At 37.4% G+C, this 19,653-nt stretch overlaps 2 protein-coding genes across 2 annotated transcripts in view; one reads left to right on the forward strand and one right to left on the reverse strand.

Moving 5' to 3' along the window:
- Positions 1-645: 645 nt before the first annotated feature.
- On the reverse strand, positions 646-10,088 carry GORASP1 (golgi reassembly stacking protein 1). Its single transcript, XM_026051920.1, has 9 exons — positions 9,990-10,088; positions 7,486-7,566; positions 6,248-6,451; positions 5,418-5,504; positions 4,940-5,070; positions 4,247-4,385; positions 3,485-3,629; positions 2,978-3,127; positions 646-2,265 (listed from the first exon to the last, which is right to left on the reverse strand). The coding sequence occupies exons 1-9, from the start codon at positions 10,050-10,052 to the stop codon at positions 1,994-1,996; spliced, it is 1,272 nt and encodes a 423-aa protein (XP_025907705.1). The 5' UTR covers positions 10,053-10,088; the 3' UTR covers positions 646-1,993.
- Positions 10,051-19,653, forward strand: part of TTC21A (tetratricopeptide repeat domain 21A) — a 30,109-nt gene continuing 20,506 nt past the window's right edge. The window contains exons 1-8 of the mRNA XM_026051914.1: positions 10,051-10,220; positions 10,854-11,020; positions 13,324-13,437; positions 14,454-14,620; positions 16,630-16,752; positions 16,898-17,055; positions 18,062-18,146; positions 18,975-19,073. Of these exons, the coding sequence (XP_025907699.1) occupies positions 10,051-10,220; positions 10,854-11,020; positions 13,324-13,437; positions 14,454-14,620; positions 16,630-16,752; positions 16,898-17,055; positions 18,062-18,146; positions 18,975-19,073 (1,083 nt within the window). The remainder of the gene's footprint in view (positions 10,221-10,853; positions 11,021-13,323; positions 13,438-14,453; positions 14,621-16,629; positions 16,753-16,897; positions 17,056-18,061; positions 18,147-18,974; positions 19,074-19,653) is intronic.

The raw sequence follows: 19,653 nt of genomic DNA on the forward strand, positions 1-19,653 counted from the left end.
TTTATATATGCTGATTTTTTTAACTCAAGAAAGATGCAATTAACATGAAGCAGGCTAGACACAATACTGCAAAGGTTAAGCTGTTTATTACTATGACATTTGAAGTCTGAATTTGGACAGTTCCTGCTTTGAAATTTCTGGTGTGTGCCCAGGCTACACCATCACTTAAGTAAGCTTAAAAACACAGCGTTGACAAAGATGTAGTCTTGGCATAGATGCCAAAGATGTAGAGAACCATCTTGAACAAACCAAAGTTCACCATAAAACCCTTAGGTGCCTTTAATCATCAGGCGCCAAGTCTGAACAAAAAAACTTAGTAATAGCTTAAATTACATTTTCTTTATTCTTAATTTTTGGATATTCACACCTGTAGCTGCCCATTAGAGGAAGGGAAAAAGAGGAAGTTTATTTCAGTAGTGAGGAAAGAGAGAGTAAGAAGAAAGAGACTACAAACCCTTTAGCAAACTAGACTTCAGATCGCTTAATTTCTGAATAATTAACAGCCGTAGTTAAGTATTTACCCCATTTGTTTAAGGGGAAAAAAAAAGAGCTTGGGCCTTTCTATTCTAAGCTACTACGTGCTATGTGTTAAGACTAGCACAGTCTTAATGGTACTGTTAACAGTAAAGACCCTAGTTAAGAAATTCTAAGAAGAGTTTTTATTCAACAGGGTATCAGCTGAAGACCTGGCCCTTGTAGATGGCTTCCTCTGCACCATTCAGGTGGAGATGGCCCAGGCAGGTCTGCTTGACCTAGAATCCCCATCCCTCCCCAAGGAGGGAATTTGACACTATTGTGCCAAATAAACTTATAAACTTAGAGCTTAAGTCTCAATATTGCACCTCATTCTTAATTTTGCAGAGGATTTTCATCACAGTAACTGCATGAATTATTCCCAACCAGCTTAAAATTTCATGATAAATTTTTAATGCCCTGGGAGTATTAAAACCTTCAGTTTTCTTAAATTGATACCTTTTATTTACTCATCATGTAACACAAGGTCAAACAGTGGAAAATATTTCAAGGCAAATGCAAACAAAAAAATAAAGCTCTAAGGCGCAACAGATGTGTTACACAGTGAGTTCCATTCCAGTGTCCTCAACTTGGATTTTTATAAAAATACTAATTGGGAAGACACAAAAGCAGAGCCATAAAATCTATTCCTTCATTACTGGAGAAATAAAGACACATTCAATGTCTTTTACAAGATTTATCATCCTCTATTCACATGGAATTGACCTGAATCATCTTTAATAAACTTTATTTGAAATAACCATCAGCATTCTTCCCTTGATTTTTAAACTGTGAAACCATCATATAATTCACTGAAGAGCTAAAGCAACAGAACACACCCACTCCAAGTTCTCCTATCTCTATATGGCCATTTCAAAACTTAAAACTACTTCCTTTCCTGAAAAAAAATGTTTTAGAGAAGATAGGAATAAATGTCACAGAGAAGGGAAAGGCTAAAACAAGAAAAACAGTCTGCAGTGTAGCAGGGATGAATAAAGGTATTTTGGGGTAGTGAGGGTATCTTAAAAGATCCACCAAACCAAGGTGACCTATTAGCAAATCTTTCCAGCAAGTCAAAGTTGTAAAATAAATTTCTTTTGAAATGCCAAACATTCTTACAGAGTCATCATTAACGGTCACAATTCAGGCAGGCCTTCATAAAAATATACTGAAGAGCAACTGCAAGACAACCTTCAATCCAAGAAGCTGAAACTTTATGTGTGTCCAAATAGTTCTGCATTAATTTGTCCTTTTAAGGGAAGTGAATAATTTGTTGATTTTTGAACTGTATTCAAACAAAGTCTGAACACTAATCACACCATGAGGGGAGGAAATAGGTTTTGCATATGAGTTTACATATTTTTATAATGTCTACACTAACCAAACAGAATGGCTCTAATTCCCTCAAGAGATCAGAAAAATCTTCCAAGCTGTAGCATTACAGCATATTGACAGTCTGGCAACAAAAGAAATGTCCTTTTCACTGTTCCTGTGTAGCTGCTTCTTTCTGTACACCTTTTTCTTCATCAGGTTTGGATGTAGTAGTGGATAATGAGTTCTCAGTACTGTTTAAGAGTAGCTTTGTCTCTTGGTTATTTGGATCAGTTCCTAGTGTTGTTGTTGAAATTTCATTAGGAAGAACAAGAGAAGGTAGAGTTGAAACCGAGGGTACTGGCTGATCCAGCTCGGGCTGCTTAGCTGAACCTTCCGAATATGCAGTCAAGTCTTCAGGGTCCAAAGACAAGCGATTCTCTGCGAAAAGGAAATCATTTGTAAAAGTGAAAACCCGTCAAGCTGATGGACAGTGCCCTGGCTTCCGTATTTCTAGACTCTCTGCTTGAATGAAATACCTGTGACATAACAGATCCATAATTCATTTCCTGATAAAATACATACAGAAGCTGTGTCTGCTCGGTTCTCGTGAAACACAGAATCTCTGAAGGTGCAGTAGGTTTGAGGAGATGTGAACCATTCAGTCTACACTGTTCTTACACTACAGATGTTTTCTTCAGTGTTACAATTCTTAGTCCTCCACCCCCCTTCTTAAAGGGAAACCACACAGTGAAGAATTTTTCTTTCTAAATAGAAGGGTTGCTATAAAAAGACTGCAATTTTGTTTTCATATTTGAAAATGTGAGAACAAGCCTATAGTGCAAAAATTGCCATTGATTTTAGAAATAGGTACCTGTAAGCTCAGTTTAATTTGGATCACCACTATCTTCAGTTAAAGAATAAAAGCCACATTTCACAATTGTATAAAAATGCCCCTTTTCATCTGTTTCTACAGCTGAATTATACAATTTCTTCCACCTCATTTTAGCCAAAATCCTCTTCTGATTTTTCAGCTGAAAGGAAAGCTTTTTAATATTATTTCCAAGAAGCTTGACACTGATGACTGAGCATGAACCAATACCATTCTAGAGTTTAAGTCAGAGGTGTGTCAATCTTGAATACACTTACTTACCAAAATAACCAGTAACTTCACTGTTAGACATTAGATTTTCAGCATCTCCTGTAGTCTCTGCTGTTGGCATCTTGAAGGTGGCAGATATGTCAGACACTTTTGTTGAGTCGGTGAGGTCAGGAAATGGAATACCAGACATGTCTAGAAATCCTAAAGGAGAAACCAAACATTGCAATTCTGCTGTAGATACAGTACAAAGTTCTAGATTCACCAAGATGTATTATATCCAGATAGAAAACAATGAAGTAACCTCCTCACAAAACACAAGAAAAACAAGAATTTAAAAATCTGAATTTGGTGTAGTCAGTGGAAAGACTTCCACAGGTTTCATCACCCTTAGTCAGATGCATAGTATGAAAATGCTATAGCTCGGAAATCCACTATAGTCAAGGTCTCAAATTTGTTTAAGATTTTATTAGTTTGCTTAGGTGTCCTCTAAGAAATTGCTGGGGGGAAAGGAGGAACTATCACTAACAAAAAAGAGAACACACACACACACACTCATACCTGGATCCATAACTCTCTGGACAGGAGGAGGAGGAGAAAGTGAGCTTTCTGGTGAATAACCACTCATTTCTTGATCTGTAGACTGATCCAAGCTCATAACTATTTCAGAGTTTTCACTCTGAGAAGTAGGTGCCACTAACGGAGTCTGGAGGAACACAGAAGGAAAAATCAAAGTAAGTTTTTATTCACTTGAAGACGACTTTTCCTATGAAAGCATTTCACCTCAGTCTTCAATTATATCAATTCAGATATAATCTGTGGTACTAAAATTGATAATCAGGTCACTGATTAGGACAGGCTCTAATGTACCCTTTCAAGGACTGTATGATCTTAGAAGAAAAATCTACAATATTTCCTTGTATATATTTTATCTCCTGGTGATTCTTCTAATGTGGTTCTCATTAAATGATACAGCTTTAGAACAAGAAGTATTTGGCAAAAAATTACCTCAGCCCACCCAGATAAAAAAGTAACTGGAATATCTCTAATTGCATTCAAGTACAATGAAAAACATGCAAGATTCCCACATGCAGGTTTGCAGAAATGAGGGAACATCTCAGGAAACAAATATAAATAAATAAAAAAGATCTCTCTAATGTTATTCTTGCTTAGAATGACTGGACTTGCCCTTCACCTAGTTCAATTTAATTCAAACAAAATTCTATGCTGTACTCAAATATATTGTATTTATGAATGTCCTAACAAGTATAAAATTTTGATACAAATCTAGAGGACTCCCAGAAAGAAAGCTTTCTTACATACCTCTGTGTAACCATTAGAAGATGGTTCAGGAGTCCTGATTTCTGATAAGGGTGAGGGTGGTTTGCTTTCTGGCTTTTTCTTTGATACAGACTGTGTTGGAATTCTGTGCAAATAGCCATATCCAATGCCACATCCTAAACTGCACAAACAAAGCAGAACAAGACTTGAAACAGGTATTCTCATCAAACCTGTGTTTTCAATTTTGACTCTTTAAAATAAAAGAGTAACAGCATTTTAGAGTACTATCTACCATAAAAAAACCTATCTGCAAAATTCATTTTATTTTTGATACATAAGAAACACTTAATTTGATAATTAGGAATATATACATAGCTCTACTTTTGTTTGATTTACTTCTAATGAACTTTACAGAATACACACTCTGAGTTGATCTGAGTGTTGTTCTTGCTCTACTGAATACTTGACCGGGAGAATACAGCCGGTAAATCTGCTGCCAGAAAAGTCAATGTAAGTTCTGCCATTGCTTTCAAATCAAACAACAATAGATGCAGAACATGTCTTCATACTTCTAAGCTATTTTTTTTCCTGAAAGAGCACTTTTATGTGACAAATGTAGGAAAACAAGACTTAACTTGAAAAAGCTAGCATCAGTGATATTACTCTTAATATGAGCTCATTTACAGTAAATGTATAACCTGTCATCACAGTCAGCAACTGACCACAGATCAGTACCTTCCTTCTCCACCCCAAGCTCCATTGGGAGTCACAACTACCTCTCGAATGGAGTCTGCTTCAGTGTTATAAACCATCAGCTTCAGTGGCTTCCCCTCATGGGATTCAATCAGCGAGAAGAAATCCTCTGACTAAGCAAAGAAAAAATAATAGTAACCAAAAAAAAAAAAAAAAAAAAAGTTACTCAGTTACTCAAATCTGTCATACAAGGGGCTGGAACTAAGTTAATTTTTAGACAGTTTTTTACTTCTAAATGAGATCAAGTGATCAATGCCAAGACCCAACAATACTCATCAAAAATCACTAGTCTGATCTATAATAGCAACTTATTTGATAAATCAAGAAAAAAGTAATATATACCCGCATGTCTACCATAAAAATCAATCTCCCAAAAGATACTATCCATGTACATTTGCTGCGCAAAAAATAATATTAAAAAAATAAATACAATGTACCCTTAGAGGAACATATGCCCTACCTCTTGAAGAATCTGATCAGATCCAACAACGTAGTCAGTGTATGGCTGCAGACCAGCGAGAGCTGCAGGAGACGCAGGTTCAACGTCCTGCAAAAGCACAACATATGTCACCAGAAAGCACAGCTCAGTAAGATACAAAAAGATCAAAACAGACCATTAACCTGAAAAAAACTACAGAGGCAACGAACATTACAGGACAAAAAAAGAAGCCTCTGAAGAGTCTGTATTTGAGTGTACCATCTTGCAAGATATATTAAAATATACATACATATATGTATTAGGACATTACCAATACAAAATAATATGATGACTTTGAAGTTATTTTTAAATAAAACAAAAATAGAACAAAAGTTTGCTGCCACTTTTCCTAGGCTGTTCTGCTCTCTTGCTCTCACTCAACAAGAATATTCAACTTACATTAAAAATAATTGGATGCTTTGTTAAATAAAAATTACTTTTACGAAGCTTAGCCAACAGAGAGGCATGCTTTTTGCATGTCCCATTGTTTCTTGCTCTTAATTCCTGTGACACACATGGGTAAATAAGCAGCAAATGTCCACATGCCAGGGCAATGCTAATAGTCACTCACTACTTGTCCCTACACAGATGGCTTTGACCACGAAGAAACTTTCAAGAGAGTTTCTTCTTGTATGCAATTTCAGTAGCTTTTATTTTAAATAAAGTTTACCCCCAAAACAATAACCCTCCTGCCAGAATAGTCCCTGACAAGTTAAAACACATGTTAACATCTTGGAAAAGTTCTGATATCACAATTTAAACTCTCTTCTTAGCTTAGCCACTTGTTGGACAAGCAAAGAGATCTGTCTCACCAAGACATGCCACACATGCTCATTGGCTCCCTGGAAACTGCAGAACCTCACGCTGGCACCAAGAAGACCTTGCCCTCCCCACATGTTGTTGGGGATCACTTCCACTTCTCTTATTTTCATTGTTTTGATGTTATACACCTCCAGTTTCACCGGTTTTTCAACATTTGCCTTCAGCAGATCTTTCAGCATATTGTTTTCTTTATTCTGTAGAGCACAGAAAGAGGTGCCTCATTAACATGACTTATAGTTTTATCTGTAACACATAGATTTCAAGTCTGAAAGAGGCTGAAATAATAACTACTGGCAGTGAAAAATTTAGGGTCTGCCTTCCACAGTCCCAACAATTAAACTTTCTGTTAAAAAAATAAATAAAAAAATAAAGTCAGCTATATCAGGTTATGACCTTTTATACTAGTAATCTCTATTACTCACTTTCATCACATATTGTCCCACTCCTATTTACTATAAAATAACATCAGCAATATCAGACTCAACTATGTAACAGTAAGAGTAAGCAGCAACATTTTCTATTGCACCTCTAAACCTCTTCCTTATTCATTAATCACTTAAGAGTCATTGCTATCCGACCACGAAAGATCAGAATATTTAGGAACAATTTAAAGTACTATCATTATTTTGGCACAGTATCCTGACAAATCTTACACTGGAATATTCCATTATAACGGCCAATTCCAGAAAGACATGCACGCTAATAAAAAGCTAGGCAAAACTAATGATTTCAGCTGGCATGTAACTAGGATGAGGTGTATAAAAGGCTCACAATTTTCACTTAAAAATGTTAAAAATTACTCAACTCTTCTTTCATCACTCACCATGCAGGAACTGGTCTTAAGGCACACGCAGATAATGCCACGTGGCACCTTTCCTCTTGTCAACGTTATTTTGTTTTGTTTTATCAAGGGTTGAAACAGGCTGGTTAAACAAATTTTGAGCTCTTACCACTGACTCACAATTTCAATATTCACTTGGTGACAGAAAGTAGGTATAAGTGAGTAATATGATGAATGTTATGTTAAATCTACTGATAGGGTCAGTCTTTTCCTCACAAGTGAATCAAGACAACCTGAGAGGATTTTAAACATAATTAAATTTTATATCACATTTTTAATGCATGTGCTGTTCAATATAACAAGTTCCTTTACTGTAACACTTCATGGTTGACCTTTCAGGAGTACAATACTGTATTTTATTGAAAATAATAAAATCATGGGACTTACAAGCCTAGTGTGTCCTATTGCAATAATGAAATCAAAGAAAGGTTCCAATCCTCCTTGCTGAGCTGGGGAGTTTTCTTGAACCTGCAAAATGTACGTTTTATTTTTACTGCATATTATTCATTGGTACAGTACTAATCTTTACACTTAATTCAATATTTACTTTTGAACTGAACTAGAAATGAAGCAGCAAATAAGAAATCTTGGGAAGTGATCCAGCATTGTGATTTTATTCTTAGCGTTACTTAACAAGTGTCCAAAACAACTGCAGAAGACGGTTTGTGAACTACTGCACAAGAAGCTCATGATGCAGAGGGCACTACATGGAATTATTAAAGACTGAGCACTTTGGAGAGGAGCTTAGTTTTCAAAGAGTGAGTTCATCATTTTCTTACACACTAATTGCTGGAGGACATTAAGAGGTCCCAGTTATACAACAACTTTTTTCACAATCACTGACTACCACAATCCACAGCACATTCGAATGGGAAAACCGAAGTAGTAAATATGCCACAAACACAAGGCTATCTACAAGCACTTGTCAAAAGTAAGATCTTGACATAACTTATAAAAGCTTTGAAAAGTAGGTTCGCATAAGTGTCATAATGTCTTAATTTCAATATAAACAAGTAATCACAAAATAGGTACAATACAGAAACATAGATAATACCTATTAAAACACAGTTCAGACAACGGTAATACAAAAAATATGTAAAAATATATATAGGGTATATGAGAATGTATCTATTTAGCAGCATGCTAACAAAGCAAGACAGTATGAATGGAGGTATTGCAAACATGCTAATGATTTGCATTGGCTGTGACTTTACTATTGCTTTTTTTGCAAACCCAGCAACCCATAACTTGTAGGATACTTGAAGAGACCTGAAAGCCATCCCACACTTCAAAAACCGATTACAACCTGGACATCATCTAAACTAAGAAATTGATGGCAAACAAATTCCACTCCAGGAGCTATACATACTTTATAGCACTTTGGCAACACTATAATCCTTTCTTATAATCAGTAACCTTCACAATAATCCTAAATTGCATCAATGGCAAGCTGCCAGGTTGTGCTGAATCAACCTAAAGGTAAAACTCTGCCAGTTCTAAAACAAATGAAAGAAACTTTGCAGTGAAATTATCAGGGAACTAGTATCCAAAGTCTGAAATGTGTGCTCAAGGATCGAACTGCACACAAAACTAAATGAATAAAAATTATTGTGCAGCAGTAGTTTATGGACTTCAGAGGATTTGTTCAGCATGTGTATAAAGACATGCAGATTTCCACATGAAGTTGTCAGCCACACCAAACTCAGTATTTCATGTCAGAATGACACCATACTGGAAGTGCTATTATGCAAGGTCCCTGAAGATAAAAAAATATGTATTTTTTATATATAAATATATATGACTGCATTTCCTGCACACTGTAGATCATGAAAATCTTCAACCACCTTCCAGTACTGGCAGCTTAACATAAGAGAAGTGTTTCATGGCCTATGGATTTTCCTGATTAACTCAGTTGAGAAGATCAACAAAGGAGATTACTAAGGATATTGGTGCCCTAAACGCAGCTGGCTTGACAATATCCTTAATACATGTGAATTGATAAGCTGAGAGCTGCGGATTTAGCTGACTAGTAGGCTTTTTGACACGGTCTCCTTCAGCATCCTCACAGACAGGCTGATAAAATACAGGCTGGATAATGAGTGAACGAGGTGGATTGAAAACTGTGGCCTCAGGGTTATTATCAGGGACATGAAGTCCAGCTGGACAACAGTCACCTGCAGTGCCTCCCAGGGAACCGAAACAGGGCCAAGAAATTTAACCTCTTCATTGATGATGGCGATGAGGGCACACTCTGTAAGTGGGTTCCTGATGACACAAAGATGGCAGGAGAGGCTGATACTCTATTGAGGCTGGTGCTGCCACTCAGAGACCTCAGCAGGTGCAGAGATGGGTAGAGATGAACCTTGTGAAGTTCAACCCAGGGAAGGAATAACCCCAAGCACCCGCACAGGCTGTGGGCTGATCTGTTGGAAAGCAGCTCTGCAGAGAGGGACCTGGAAGTCCTACAGCATATTCCTTTTCCATAAGGAAATGTTTTTTCCTTGTGAAATGGGGTTGGAGGCTGAAGCAGGATGCCTCAAGAGCTTGTGAGGCCTCCAGAGACACTCAAAACCTGATCAACTACAGCCCTGTACAACCTACTTGAAAAAAATGTGGTTAGGCCGGAGGATCTCTGGAGATCCCCTGGAAACCACGGCTATTTTGTGGTATTTCCTGTGACATCGAGGAGCACGAGCTGCCGGTGAGACGGAACGCAAATCCTTAGCGACAACATCCCCGCTCTCGCACAGAGATAAAAACCACCACGAAAACGACAAGATCCTCGGGCCGGGCGCGGGCCGCGGGGAGGGCGCCGGGCGGCCCGGCCGCTCCTCCCCCGCCACCGTGGCAGGGCGCGGGGCCCGGGGACCTCCCAGCCCGTCCACACTCACCCCGTGCACGTGGAAGCCCTCGGCGCCGCCGTCGGGGGCCTCGGAGCTCAAGCGCAGCCCCATGCCCGCCGGTGGGACCGGAGCGAACCGAACCGGAGCGAACCGGGCCGGGCCGGACGGAACCGGTCCGCACGGGACGGCAGCTCAGGCGGCTCCGCACGCACCCGCCGCCGCAGGCCAGAGCAAGCGAGCACCGAGCCGCGCGCCCGCTGCGGCGCACGGAGCGCGGAGGTGGGCGCGCCGCTGAGCGGCCTGGCGGGCTGCCAGCCTATGGGCGCGCGCGGCGCGGCGACGCCCTTAGCGACGGGGCGGGCGCCGAGGCGCCCAACGGTCCGAGGCGGGGGGAGCCCCGGGACGCGTCGCCGCCGCCCCCGCCCGCCCCGGAGCCGCCGCCATGGCCGCCTCCCAGCCCCTGGTACCGGGGGCGGGAAGCGAGCGGGGGAGGGAGCCGCCTCTGGGCGGCCCGAGCCTCGCCGGGGCCGGGCTGCGGCTCGGAGAGGCCTGTGAAGGGCCTGAGGGCCGAGGCTGCCGCTGCCTCCTCAGAGGGGGCTGCCCCGAAGCTGCCCCCGTCTGACCTCGGAACTGGGCTGAGGTCAGCCCACCCTCGTGTGGGCAGCTCGCAGGGAAGGTGCAGGCAAATTGTGCCCTGTTTCGAGGGGCTTGAGTCATTTTCTTTTGGTTTGGGCAGGAAAAAAAAAAAAAAAAGCCCTTTTGTAAATCAGTTGCTTTCTCTAATATATTCCCTCAGCAAAACTCTGAAAGAAAAAGAAAGCCCAAACCCTTTCTCCTTTAGTCTATATCCTAGTCTATTTCTGTTTCCTTTAGTCTATTTCCTTCTAGCCTTACATTTTTAACATCTTTTAGAAAGAGAAAGTGCTTCTCCTCTGTCCCTTCCCTCCAGGCATATGTTGTATATTACGCTCAGGAAAAATATTTCCACCAGCTGAGGCAATTTGCAGAGTCTGAGCTCAAGAAGCAACTCAATGACCCCGTGTTGCTGTTTTTCAAGGCATTTGGAAGCCTGTGTTTAGGTAATTATTAAACACTGATATTTACATTCACCTCACATTTCATATGTGTACTACTCTGTTTTATTTTCCTTCTGTTTCTGCCTTTTATATGTAGTTGGAAAAGTTCTGAAAGATTTTGGAATACTAATAATACTTCAAACTGTGTTTATATTAATGTAATTAATGAGATTAAAGCATCCATTTTGTTGAATTTGTTGATTAAAGCATTCATTAAAGCAACCATTACTAACTGGTAGTAACTGCTTTAGCTGCTGAGATGTGCTTTTTTTTCAAAGGAGGTAATATGGTTACATCCACATATTTTTTAAGTTTCAAAGGTGCTTTGTAAAGACGAAAGGAGAAAGAGTTGCTTTTCTCTATCCAGTGTCGTTGCTTCCAAGTGAAACTCTTAAATTCTCTATTTTTTCAGTTTTTTTTTATGCCTGAGAACCATACAGGCTGGCTGACCCTTTTCCAAAGGAAGATGAGAATCTCAAGATCCTTTTTAAATAACATTTTTTTCCAGTGTTATCTCTAAGATAGTATTGCAGATCTGTGCATCGTTTTCATTGAGCATATGGTATAGGCAGAAGTACACAAAAGTGTTCAGAAAAATCATGTTAAATACATTCTGTTTCTTGCTAGATATATCTAGGAGTCTGATCTCATAATTACAGCTTTTTGAAAATGACTTGGAGGTTCCTCAGAGTATCATTTATAACAGATGGACTACTGAAGAAGTGCAATCTTCACTGTCTTGCAATTGCATTTTGACAAATAATAGAAAAATTAAATCTTTCTTCAAGCATAATAAAAGTAGATGTTAGAGAAGGGAGTCTGCTCATAATTTGAAATTACCTAGGAAATGAATTACCACAATAAGAAAAGGCTACAGGAATTATTTGCCATCGTGGTCATTGTGGGTGGTGGTGAGGAAGTTCTCATGCCCAAACATTTCTCTGTGAGAGGTTCATCAGGGGACCTGTTCTAAACTGAAGTGAAGGTTCCAGTGAACAGACAAAAGGAAAATAAGAAAAAAAAATTAGAGGGTAAAGATGAAAATAATTGGATGATGCCCCATCATTAGAGAGGAACGCTAATGAGAAGAGTAGGTAATAGCAGTTATATTTAACTTCTTGTTCTTGGGCCCTAGGTGACTTAAACAGTAGCAAACATGATCCTAAATTATTAAATAGGATTATAGTAGAGGTTTGGAAGGCCTGCAAGCCTCTGTCAACAAAGTAATAGAAAATGTACTAGGTTATACTTTCAGAGGATACCACAGCAAGTATTTTTATTCTTGGGAAGAATCAATATGTTTTATAGAAAGAGATGCCCTGTCTCACAGATCTATTCAAGTCCTTAAGGATTTCACAGACATACGGAAAGGGAGTGATCCTGGTTGCATAGATTTCCAAAATTCCTTCAGAGGCTTTTAAAGAAACTACACAGACATAGAAAAGGAAGGATCACTAATAACCAAAAAAGCAAATCCTGTATTAAGAACTGTCAGGAAGAGAATGGAGACAAATGCATTGGAGACAATTTAACAAATGTTTTGTTAAATTACTCTATAAACCTAGAGTTTTTCCACATTTTGCCCTCGTCTTACAAAAATAAATAAATAAATAAAAATTAAAAATATGGCAAATTGAAAAAGGAAAGCAAGAATGAATGCAGGTATCACTTGTTACCATATGTGGAATGATGAAGCACGAATGTGCTATAAAACCATTAGTGACATGAAGAGGGTAGCTAGGGATTGGATATTAGCTCTTTTTCAGTTTAAGATGGGGAAGTTAGTACAAGGACGTAGGTTCAAAATACGCAGAAGGAGGTGATTCTATGTACAAGAAGTAGTTGAGCTCTGCAAATTCCTGCTGCAGGAAGCTGTGATGCTCTGAGTTAGTGCTGACCCAAAGAGAGATATGACAAGTTAATTGAAGAAGCATTTAGAGAGGGCAGCTAAATGCACAGGAAAAAAAAAAAAAAAAAAAAAAGAATGTTCTGACTGAAACTAGCTGAAGCCTGGGAGAATTTGTCCTTTATGCTTTCTGTTAGTCTTCACAAAGCACTTGCTCAGAGCTACTGTTGCTGAAGGGTGAGCTGGGTTTGATCCCACACAGCACCTCTGATTTTGGTGCTCATATCTCATATTTCTTGAGTACTCCATATCATTTACAACTCCATGTGTTACAAAATTCTCATGGAAATGTGCTCTTGCTGTGCCTCAGAGTTCATCTGTGCAAATCACTTTTTTTTTTTTTTTTGAAGGAAGTGCTAATAACTTCTGAATCAACAAAACATCTGCAATGTCTTTACAGGTCAGATACAAGACGCCATCCTGCAGTTGGAAAGTGTTAGAAAAAACCATTCTGATGTGTCATTGGGCTGTCTTTTGGCGCTCATTTATGCACACAAGAGATGTAAAAATATAGGTAAGGTTTCTTTTCCATGATTTCAGGTATTTGTCACAGACTTCTAACAGCCAGGAACTTGATACATTAGTCCCATATTTCATCCACTAATCCAGATTAAATCAGGATTTATAGAACAAAATAAGTGCAGAGTTAATTTTATAAACATGAGTATATTTTAAGTACTGTTATCGATTATGACTATATTGCTTAACTTGATAAATTGAATAGTGCCAAAAATAGTATTGCTGTTTGTAAAATTGTCCTGGAAAGCTCTTTTATAAGAGTTATATATATATAACTCTGTTCACTTTTATTGAGACTCAAAGCAATTCTTGCATGTTCAATTTGCCTGTTTTTAACGAACTAAGAGACTTTAAGAGATTAAGAGACTATTTAAGGACTTTCAGGAAGTAAGAGACTAATAAAACCACAAGTATTACATAAGATGTAGTGATCTTGTCATGAAATTCTCATGAAGAGAATTCACAAAGAGATTTTTTTTTTTAAATGTAGCTAACTGGGGTAGACTCTGCACTATGCTAAATTTTATTTTTACAAGTTCTATGGAACTGTTTTACAAGTTCAGATGCTAGAAGAAAACTAATTAGTAGCGGTAACTGTTTTCTTGTATTACAGCTTATAAATTTTATGTATAGAAAAATCATGAAATGCAGAGAAATCACAGTGAAAACTAGATAAACACACAGGTCAGCAGCAGTTACATGGAAGAGTTATATTCTGTATCAGTGGAGAAAAGTGTGTCAATTTTCAGCATGTCTTTGTGCAAAAATAATTCCATTTTGAAAGATACAACTTCTAAAAAAGAAGAGCTTATTAATTTAGTTTCCAATCTAGCAAATGCCAGTATCATTAAATGGTTTTGATTTTAGCCGTGCCAACAATCTGCAGTGTTGCCTACACATGTAAGAGTCCCAAGGCTTAGGAGACTTGTTTGACTTGACTTTTTTTTGTTATTCTTGTTTAATATTTGGCATATTTAATACATTTTTTTTCTTTGAATATTTTCTTTTTAGATCTTGAAGCTGTTTTTGAGTTGAAAAGCAAATTAAAGGAAACAAGGAAGAATGGAAGAACTAATGAATTATATTATGCTGGAATGTTTTTGTGGTTAATAGGTAAAAATGATAAAGCACTTGAATATGTTGACAGAATGCTGAAAATGTCTTCTGAATCTAGACAGGTAGTGTATACAAAGTAGTTCACCCACAGGAAGACAGAAGTTCTCAGAATTTAAAAAGTAAAATGAGATCGTCAGACTTTTAGTCAAATACAGTAAAATGTAAATATGCAAATGTATAATGTATTATAGTTAATATGTTCTGTTTACTATAAAATCTGTAAAGTCCATTGACTTCTTTTTAATGGATATTAGTCTTTCCTTACCAGTGTATTGGTGAGGAGGAGTATTTAATTTTTAGTGTGGAGGAAAAAGTGGTTTATATGTTTTCTATAAAAAGCAAATGCAACAATAGTGAACAGGTGGTAAAGCTGTTTCCTCAAATCTGATTATATTTGGTTGTAATGTTGGAGTTATGTTGATGCTAGAGGCAAAGAATTTTGAATTATAAAGTTTTATGAACAGGTTTTACAGACTGCTCCACTAAGAGGCAAAGCCCAGTCTAATGAGGAAGCAATATGAGGCATTTAAGAAGTTACAAGACTTTTCTTTCTGGGTATCCTTTCACGATTCTTCTTCCCTCATGGTTTGTATTACACAGTAAAAAAGTTACCAGAGACAAGCTTCAGCTGTGGGATTGTACAGAAAATTGACTCAGTTGTTCTGCTGTTTTTCAGACTCCTTCATGTATTCACAAGAGAAAACTCTCATGTAATGTAAATAGCATATTGATGTTTAGTGGTTAAAAAGAAATTTAGGTCTTTCCAAAGCTCAGAGTGCAACTCAATTTAGTAGAGCAGTGTAGCATAAAGCATTTTCAATAGTGTTTCTTGTCTCATTACTCAGATTGTGCAGACTAAGGAATTTATCTTTTTGCTCAATTACTGTTCCAGTGCTATCAAAACTGCTAGGGTTGGTAGGCAAAGGTGTTTCCCATACAAACAGGACTCTGGGAACTATTCCATCATTTAAGCTATGCTGCTCAATTAAGTAGCCCTGCAAGTTAATTACTTTGATAGCAGTTGAACAGTAATGCAGTCTTTAGTAAACCAGCGTCACTTGAAGGGCGGTTGGATTAAGTTACTTCAAAGCTTAATAGAAAGTTGGCAGTTTTTTAATATATTGAATACATTGATAAATATATTTGAATATATTGAATATGTTGCAAGAAAAACAAACAAACAAAAAACCCCAAACCTGTTAAAAGTACTACACATGTAAAAGCAAAATCTGTGCAATATTTTCCTAGAATAGTAGTGTATTCACACAGAATTTTTAAGTCTGGGATTCAGGTAATCTAGATGCAGATTTTTTTTTTCTTTAAATCTGTGCTTACATTCAAGTGTCTGTGTGAACAAGGTATCCAAAGGCTTGATTCAGTTTTCCATGAAAAGGTGTTAGGTGCCTTTCCAGATGCTCTGTCCTTCCTGGCCTCTAGCTGATGCTTCTGAGGAGAACAGCTCTCCTACAGACTCTGTGCTAGACTGTCAGCCCAGTGAGGATGTGTCTGATGTACAGAGGCATTTTAAGCAGCAAGAGAAGCCCATGTTTAAGCAACTGAATCACTCCCCAAAGAGTATGAAAAGCTATTCTGCTGACAAACTACAGGTTTATCAGGTGTGAGCTGATTAACTGTTCCATCTCTAATGTTATTTGGATTTTTTTTTTGTCTTTTCTTAGAATCCAGGTGATGTAACAGTGGAAGCTTAAGTGGCACTTCAAATGTTTGACTAAAATCATTTTGCTGAGAACTTATGGATTTCCTTAGTGAAAAAAAATATACTTGTTTCAAGAAAAAACTTTCAGGAAGGATATTTTATACTGTGTTAGCTGTTGGTTATTAGCACTTCCTTCAAAAAAAAAAAGTGATTTGTATAGATGAGTTGTTGGTATAGATGGCAGCAGATGCCTCTTTATCCTTGTGTATTTTATGCTTTTTAATCAAAAAGTGGAGATACTTTGATTTTGGAAGAGAAATTATGATTTAAACAAAAAGTATTTCAGGCAAGGTATTTTAGTATATGCTGTGATGCCTGTTAATCAAATTAATCTGATCTTTTCTTCCGTTCCAGGGTCTTGTGCTTAAAGGATGGATATATCTTACATCCAGCAAACAGAATGCTGTTAAGAAGTCTATCAAGTACTTTGATGAAGGGATGCAAGACACTAGTGACATATTTGGGATTATGGGAAAGGTAGAGTTGTTTTTGTGCAACTTTATATTTTTTAATTATTGATTATGGCATTTCATATAAGGAAGATCTGTGGAAGATCTTCCATTTATGGAAGATGGAGCAGAGAAACTGGAGTTTAATGGGATGGTTTCTGTTTCTTCTACAGGCAAGATATTTTATGATGCAACAAAATTATTCAGCTGCTCTGGAAGCTGTTAATCAAATAATAGTCACCTTCACTGATTTCATACCAGCACTGATTCTCAAAATGAGGTTGTTTTTGGCTCAGCAAGACTGGGAACAAACTTTAGAAACTGCTGAAAGGTAGGAGATAACTTAATAAAGTATCACTTCATACACATTTCATAATTCTTTTGAACTTTTATTTCTAGAGATGTATTCTACTCTTATTTATAGGGTTACGTAGGTTGGAAGGCACCTCCAAAAGTCAAGAATTTAAGTCCAATTGACTTAAGTACTTCCCAAAAGGATAATCCTCTCAGGTAGATAGTGTTGCATTCCTGCAGATTCTGCTAATACACCCAGAAAACTAGGAAGCCGAAGGCCACACATTTCGAGTGAAAACTGAGGCAGAAGCAGCACTGAGTATCTCTGCCTTTTCTGTGTCTTTTGTCACTAGGTCTCCTCTCACAATGAGCCCACATTTTCCTTAGCCCTTCTTCTCTTTGCTGTTAATGTCTTTATAATAGCCCTTATTGCTCTTCATAGTCTTGCAGTTTCAAATCCTGCTGAGCTTTGGCTTTCCTAACTCCATCCCTACATTCTGAAGCAGTATTACTATATTTTCTCCTGAGTAGCCATCTCTGCTTTTGTCTTCTATGTGCTTCATTTATTTTTGTTTTGAACTCAGTCAGGATTTCCTGTGCATCCATGCTGTCCTTCTGTCAGATTTGCTCAAATTTCTGCTTGTTGCAATAGACCGTTTGTGTTTTTTGAATAACCACCCAGCTGTCTTGAACATCTTTTACCTCTGATTACTGTTTTTCAGACTCCTTATTTAAGAGCACCTTAACATATTGCAAGCAATTTTCTGAGATAATATCTCAAAACTGATCTACTTCTAGACATTTAGGCATAGTCTTGTGGTAGCCAGTCAGTGATGTTTGGCATTTACCTCTGATAATTCAAATTATCCACTGCTTTAGACACCCAGTTATGGCCATCCATTGTTTATTACCAAGGGAAACTTAGAAGCTTTAACTTTTAAGTTAAAATTTAGAAAATGAAACCAGAAATATGCTAAATTTATAGGCAGTGTACTCTGTTTGCCTATATAGAACTTGTCGCTAACCTATAACTGTTTTCTTAGAATCCTAGGTAAAGATGGGGCCAATATAGATGGACATCAGACCCTTACTGTAAATTACCTTTCAAGGCTTGGCAAATTGGATTCTGTAAGTATTATTGAACGTTTTGCTAGTATATGAAATACAAAACTGAGACACTAGATTTCTATATTCCTTAGAATTTTTCAACATGGTTTTCTACAAAGCAGTACAAAATGCATCTAACCGCTGAAAACATCTAAAATGTCATAAAAATTCAAAACTATGTGTATATACACTTGTGCTTTGTGATGTCAGGGTCATTTTCTTAACAACTTGCACACAAAAAAAAGTTTGAGAGTTAAGTTCACTTGTGGCAGCCTTAGCTTCCCCTTTCATTTTTGATTAATAAAATACAAGCAACGGCTTAGGTGGTTGTCTGAAGGCCTGTTCTAGTGCAACTGCCTGTCACTGCCTGTTTTCCAGTAGCAAAAGATTTCTGCAGTTAGCAGCGGTATGCGATGGCACGTTTACAATATTTTAAACTTTCAGCATTTTATTCTAGGAAATATAGTCAGAGAAGTTACAGACCATATGGTTAAAATATGCCTACTTGGTTAAACTGTGTTGATACTGGAATTCTAATGAACATTGAAGAAACTTACTGCTTACTGTGAACATTAGTATTTGTGTAGTTTTTTTTATTACTATGGAATAGTGATAACGCTACTGAACAAAAATTGTAAAAGTTATACACCTTGTCTTCTGACTCACAGATGGAACATCTTGTCATTCTGTATGTAACCCTCAGCACAAAACTCTTCAATTTATTTCAGTAATCTAATTGTGATCTACATGCAAAATGAAAAGAATATCAATCAAAGTTTATGTAATCAGTAGTATCTGAAGTATTCAAATAACTCTGAAGCAAGTATTGTGTTAAAATTCCTCCTTCAGGCTTCACTTCAACTAAGAGATTTTATTCATTCTCTGAAAACTAAGGAACCTCAAAATGCAGAAATTCATCTTCAAAAAGCACGAGTAGTTAGTAGATTGGTGAGTGCATTTCTGTATGAAAACTATTAGCAGCTTGGGGTGTGATTCATCTATCTAAACAGGCAGAGATAAGAAACTCAAATGGTGCTAGGTGTATATATATTGGCAAAGAAATTTCGGCCTTCTCTCTGTGAAATACCTGCCTCTAAGGCAAAGTATTAGAGTCTAAGACAAAGATATTTTCTAGCTGGTGTAATTTACAGTCATAAAATAATCTATGCCATTCACAGAACAGTAAAAGAATGTTTTTATTTATTTTCTAGCAGTAGTCAGAGGTCGATTACTCTAGATTTTATGCCTTAAGTTGATTTTGCCCTTTGTATTGAAATAAATGCTTAGAAAGATTATTTGCTTTATCTGACTATTCATTGTGTATTTTCAAGAAGAAAATGTTGTCAAAATCCTCAATAGTGATTGAAGTATATTTTACTGTTCTCACTGATCTTAGAGACATTATGTTTTATTTGATTTTGAAATTTTTAGCAAATTCTAATTTGCCTAAGTTTACATTCTCTGTTTTAAATTTAACATTTTCTGTCAGACTTCCTTTGGTATATTGCTTGATTTTGCTATCCATTTT

This window comes from Nothoprocta perdicaria, unplaced genomic scaffold (assembly GCF_003342845.1).
Source record: "Nothoprocta perdicaria isolate Ctin4 unplaced genomic scaffold, notPer1 scaffold_80, whole genome shotgun sequence".
Classification (NCBI taxonomy): domain Eukaryota; kingdom Metazoa; phylum Chordata; class Aves; order Tinamiformes; family Tinamidae; genus Nothoprocta; species Nothoprocta perdicaria.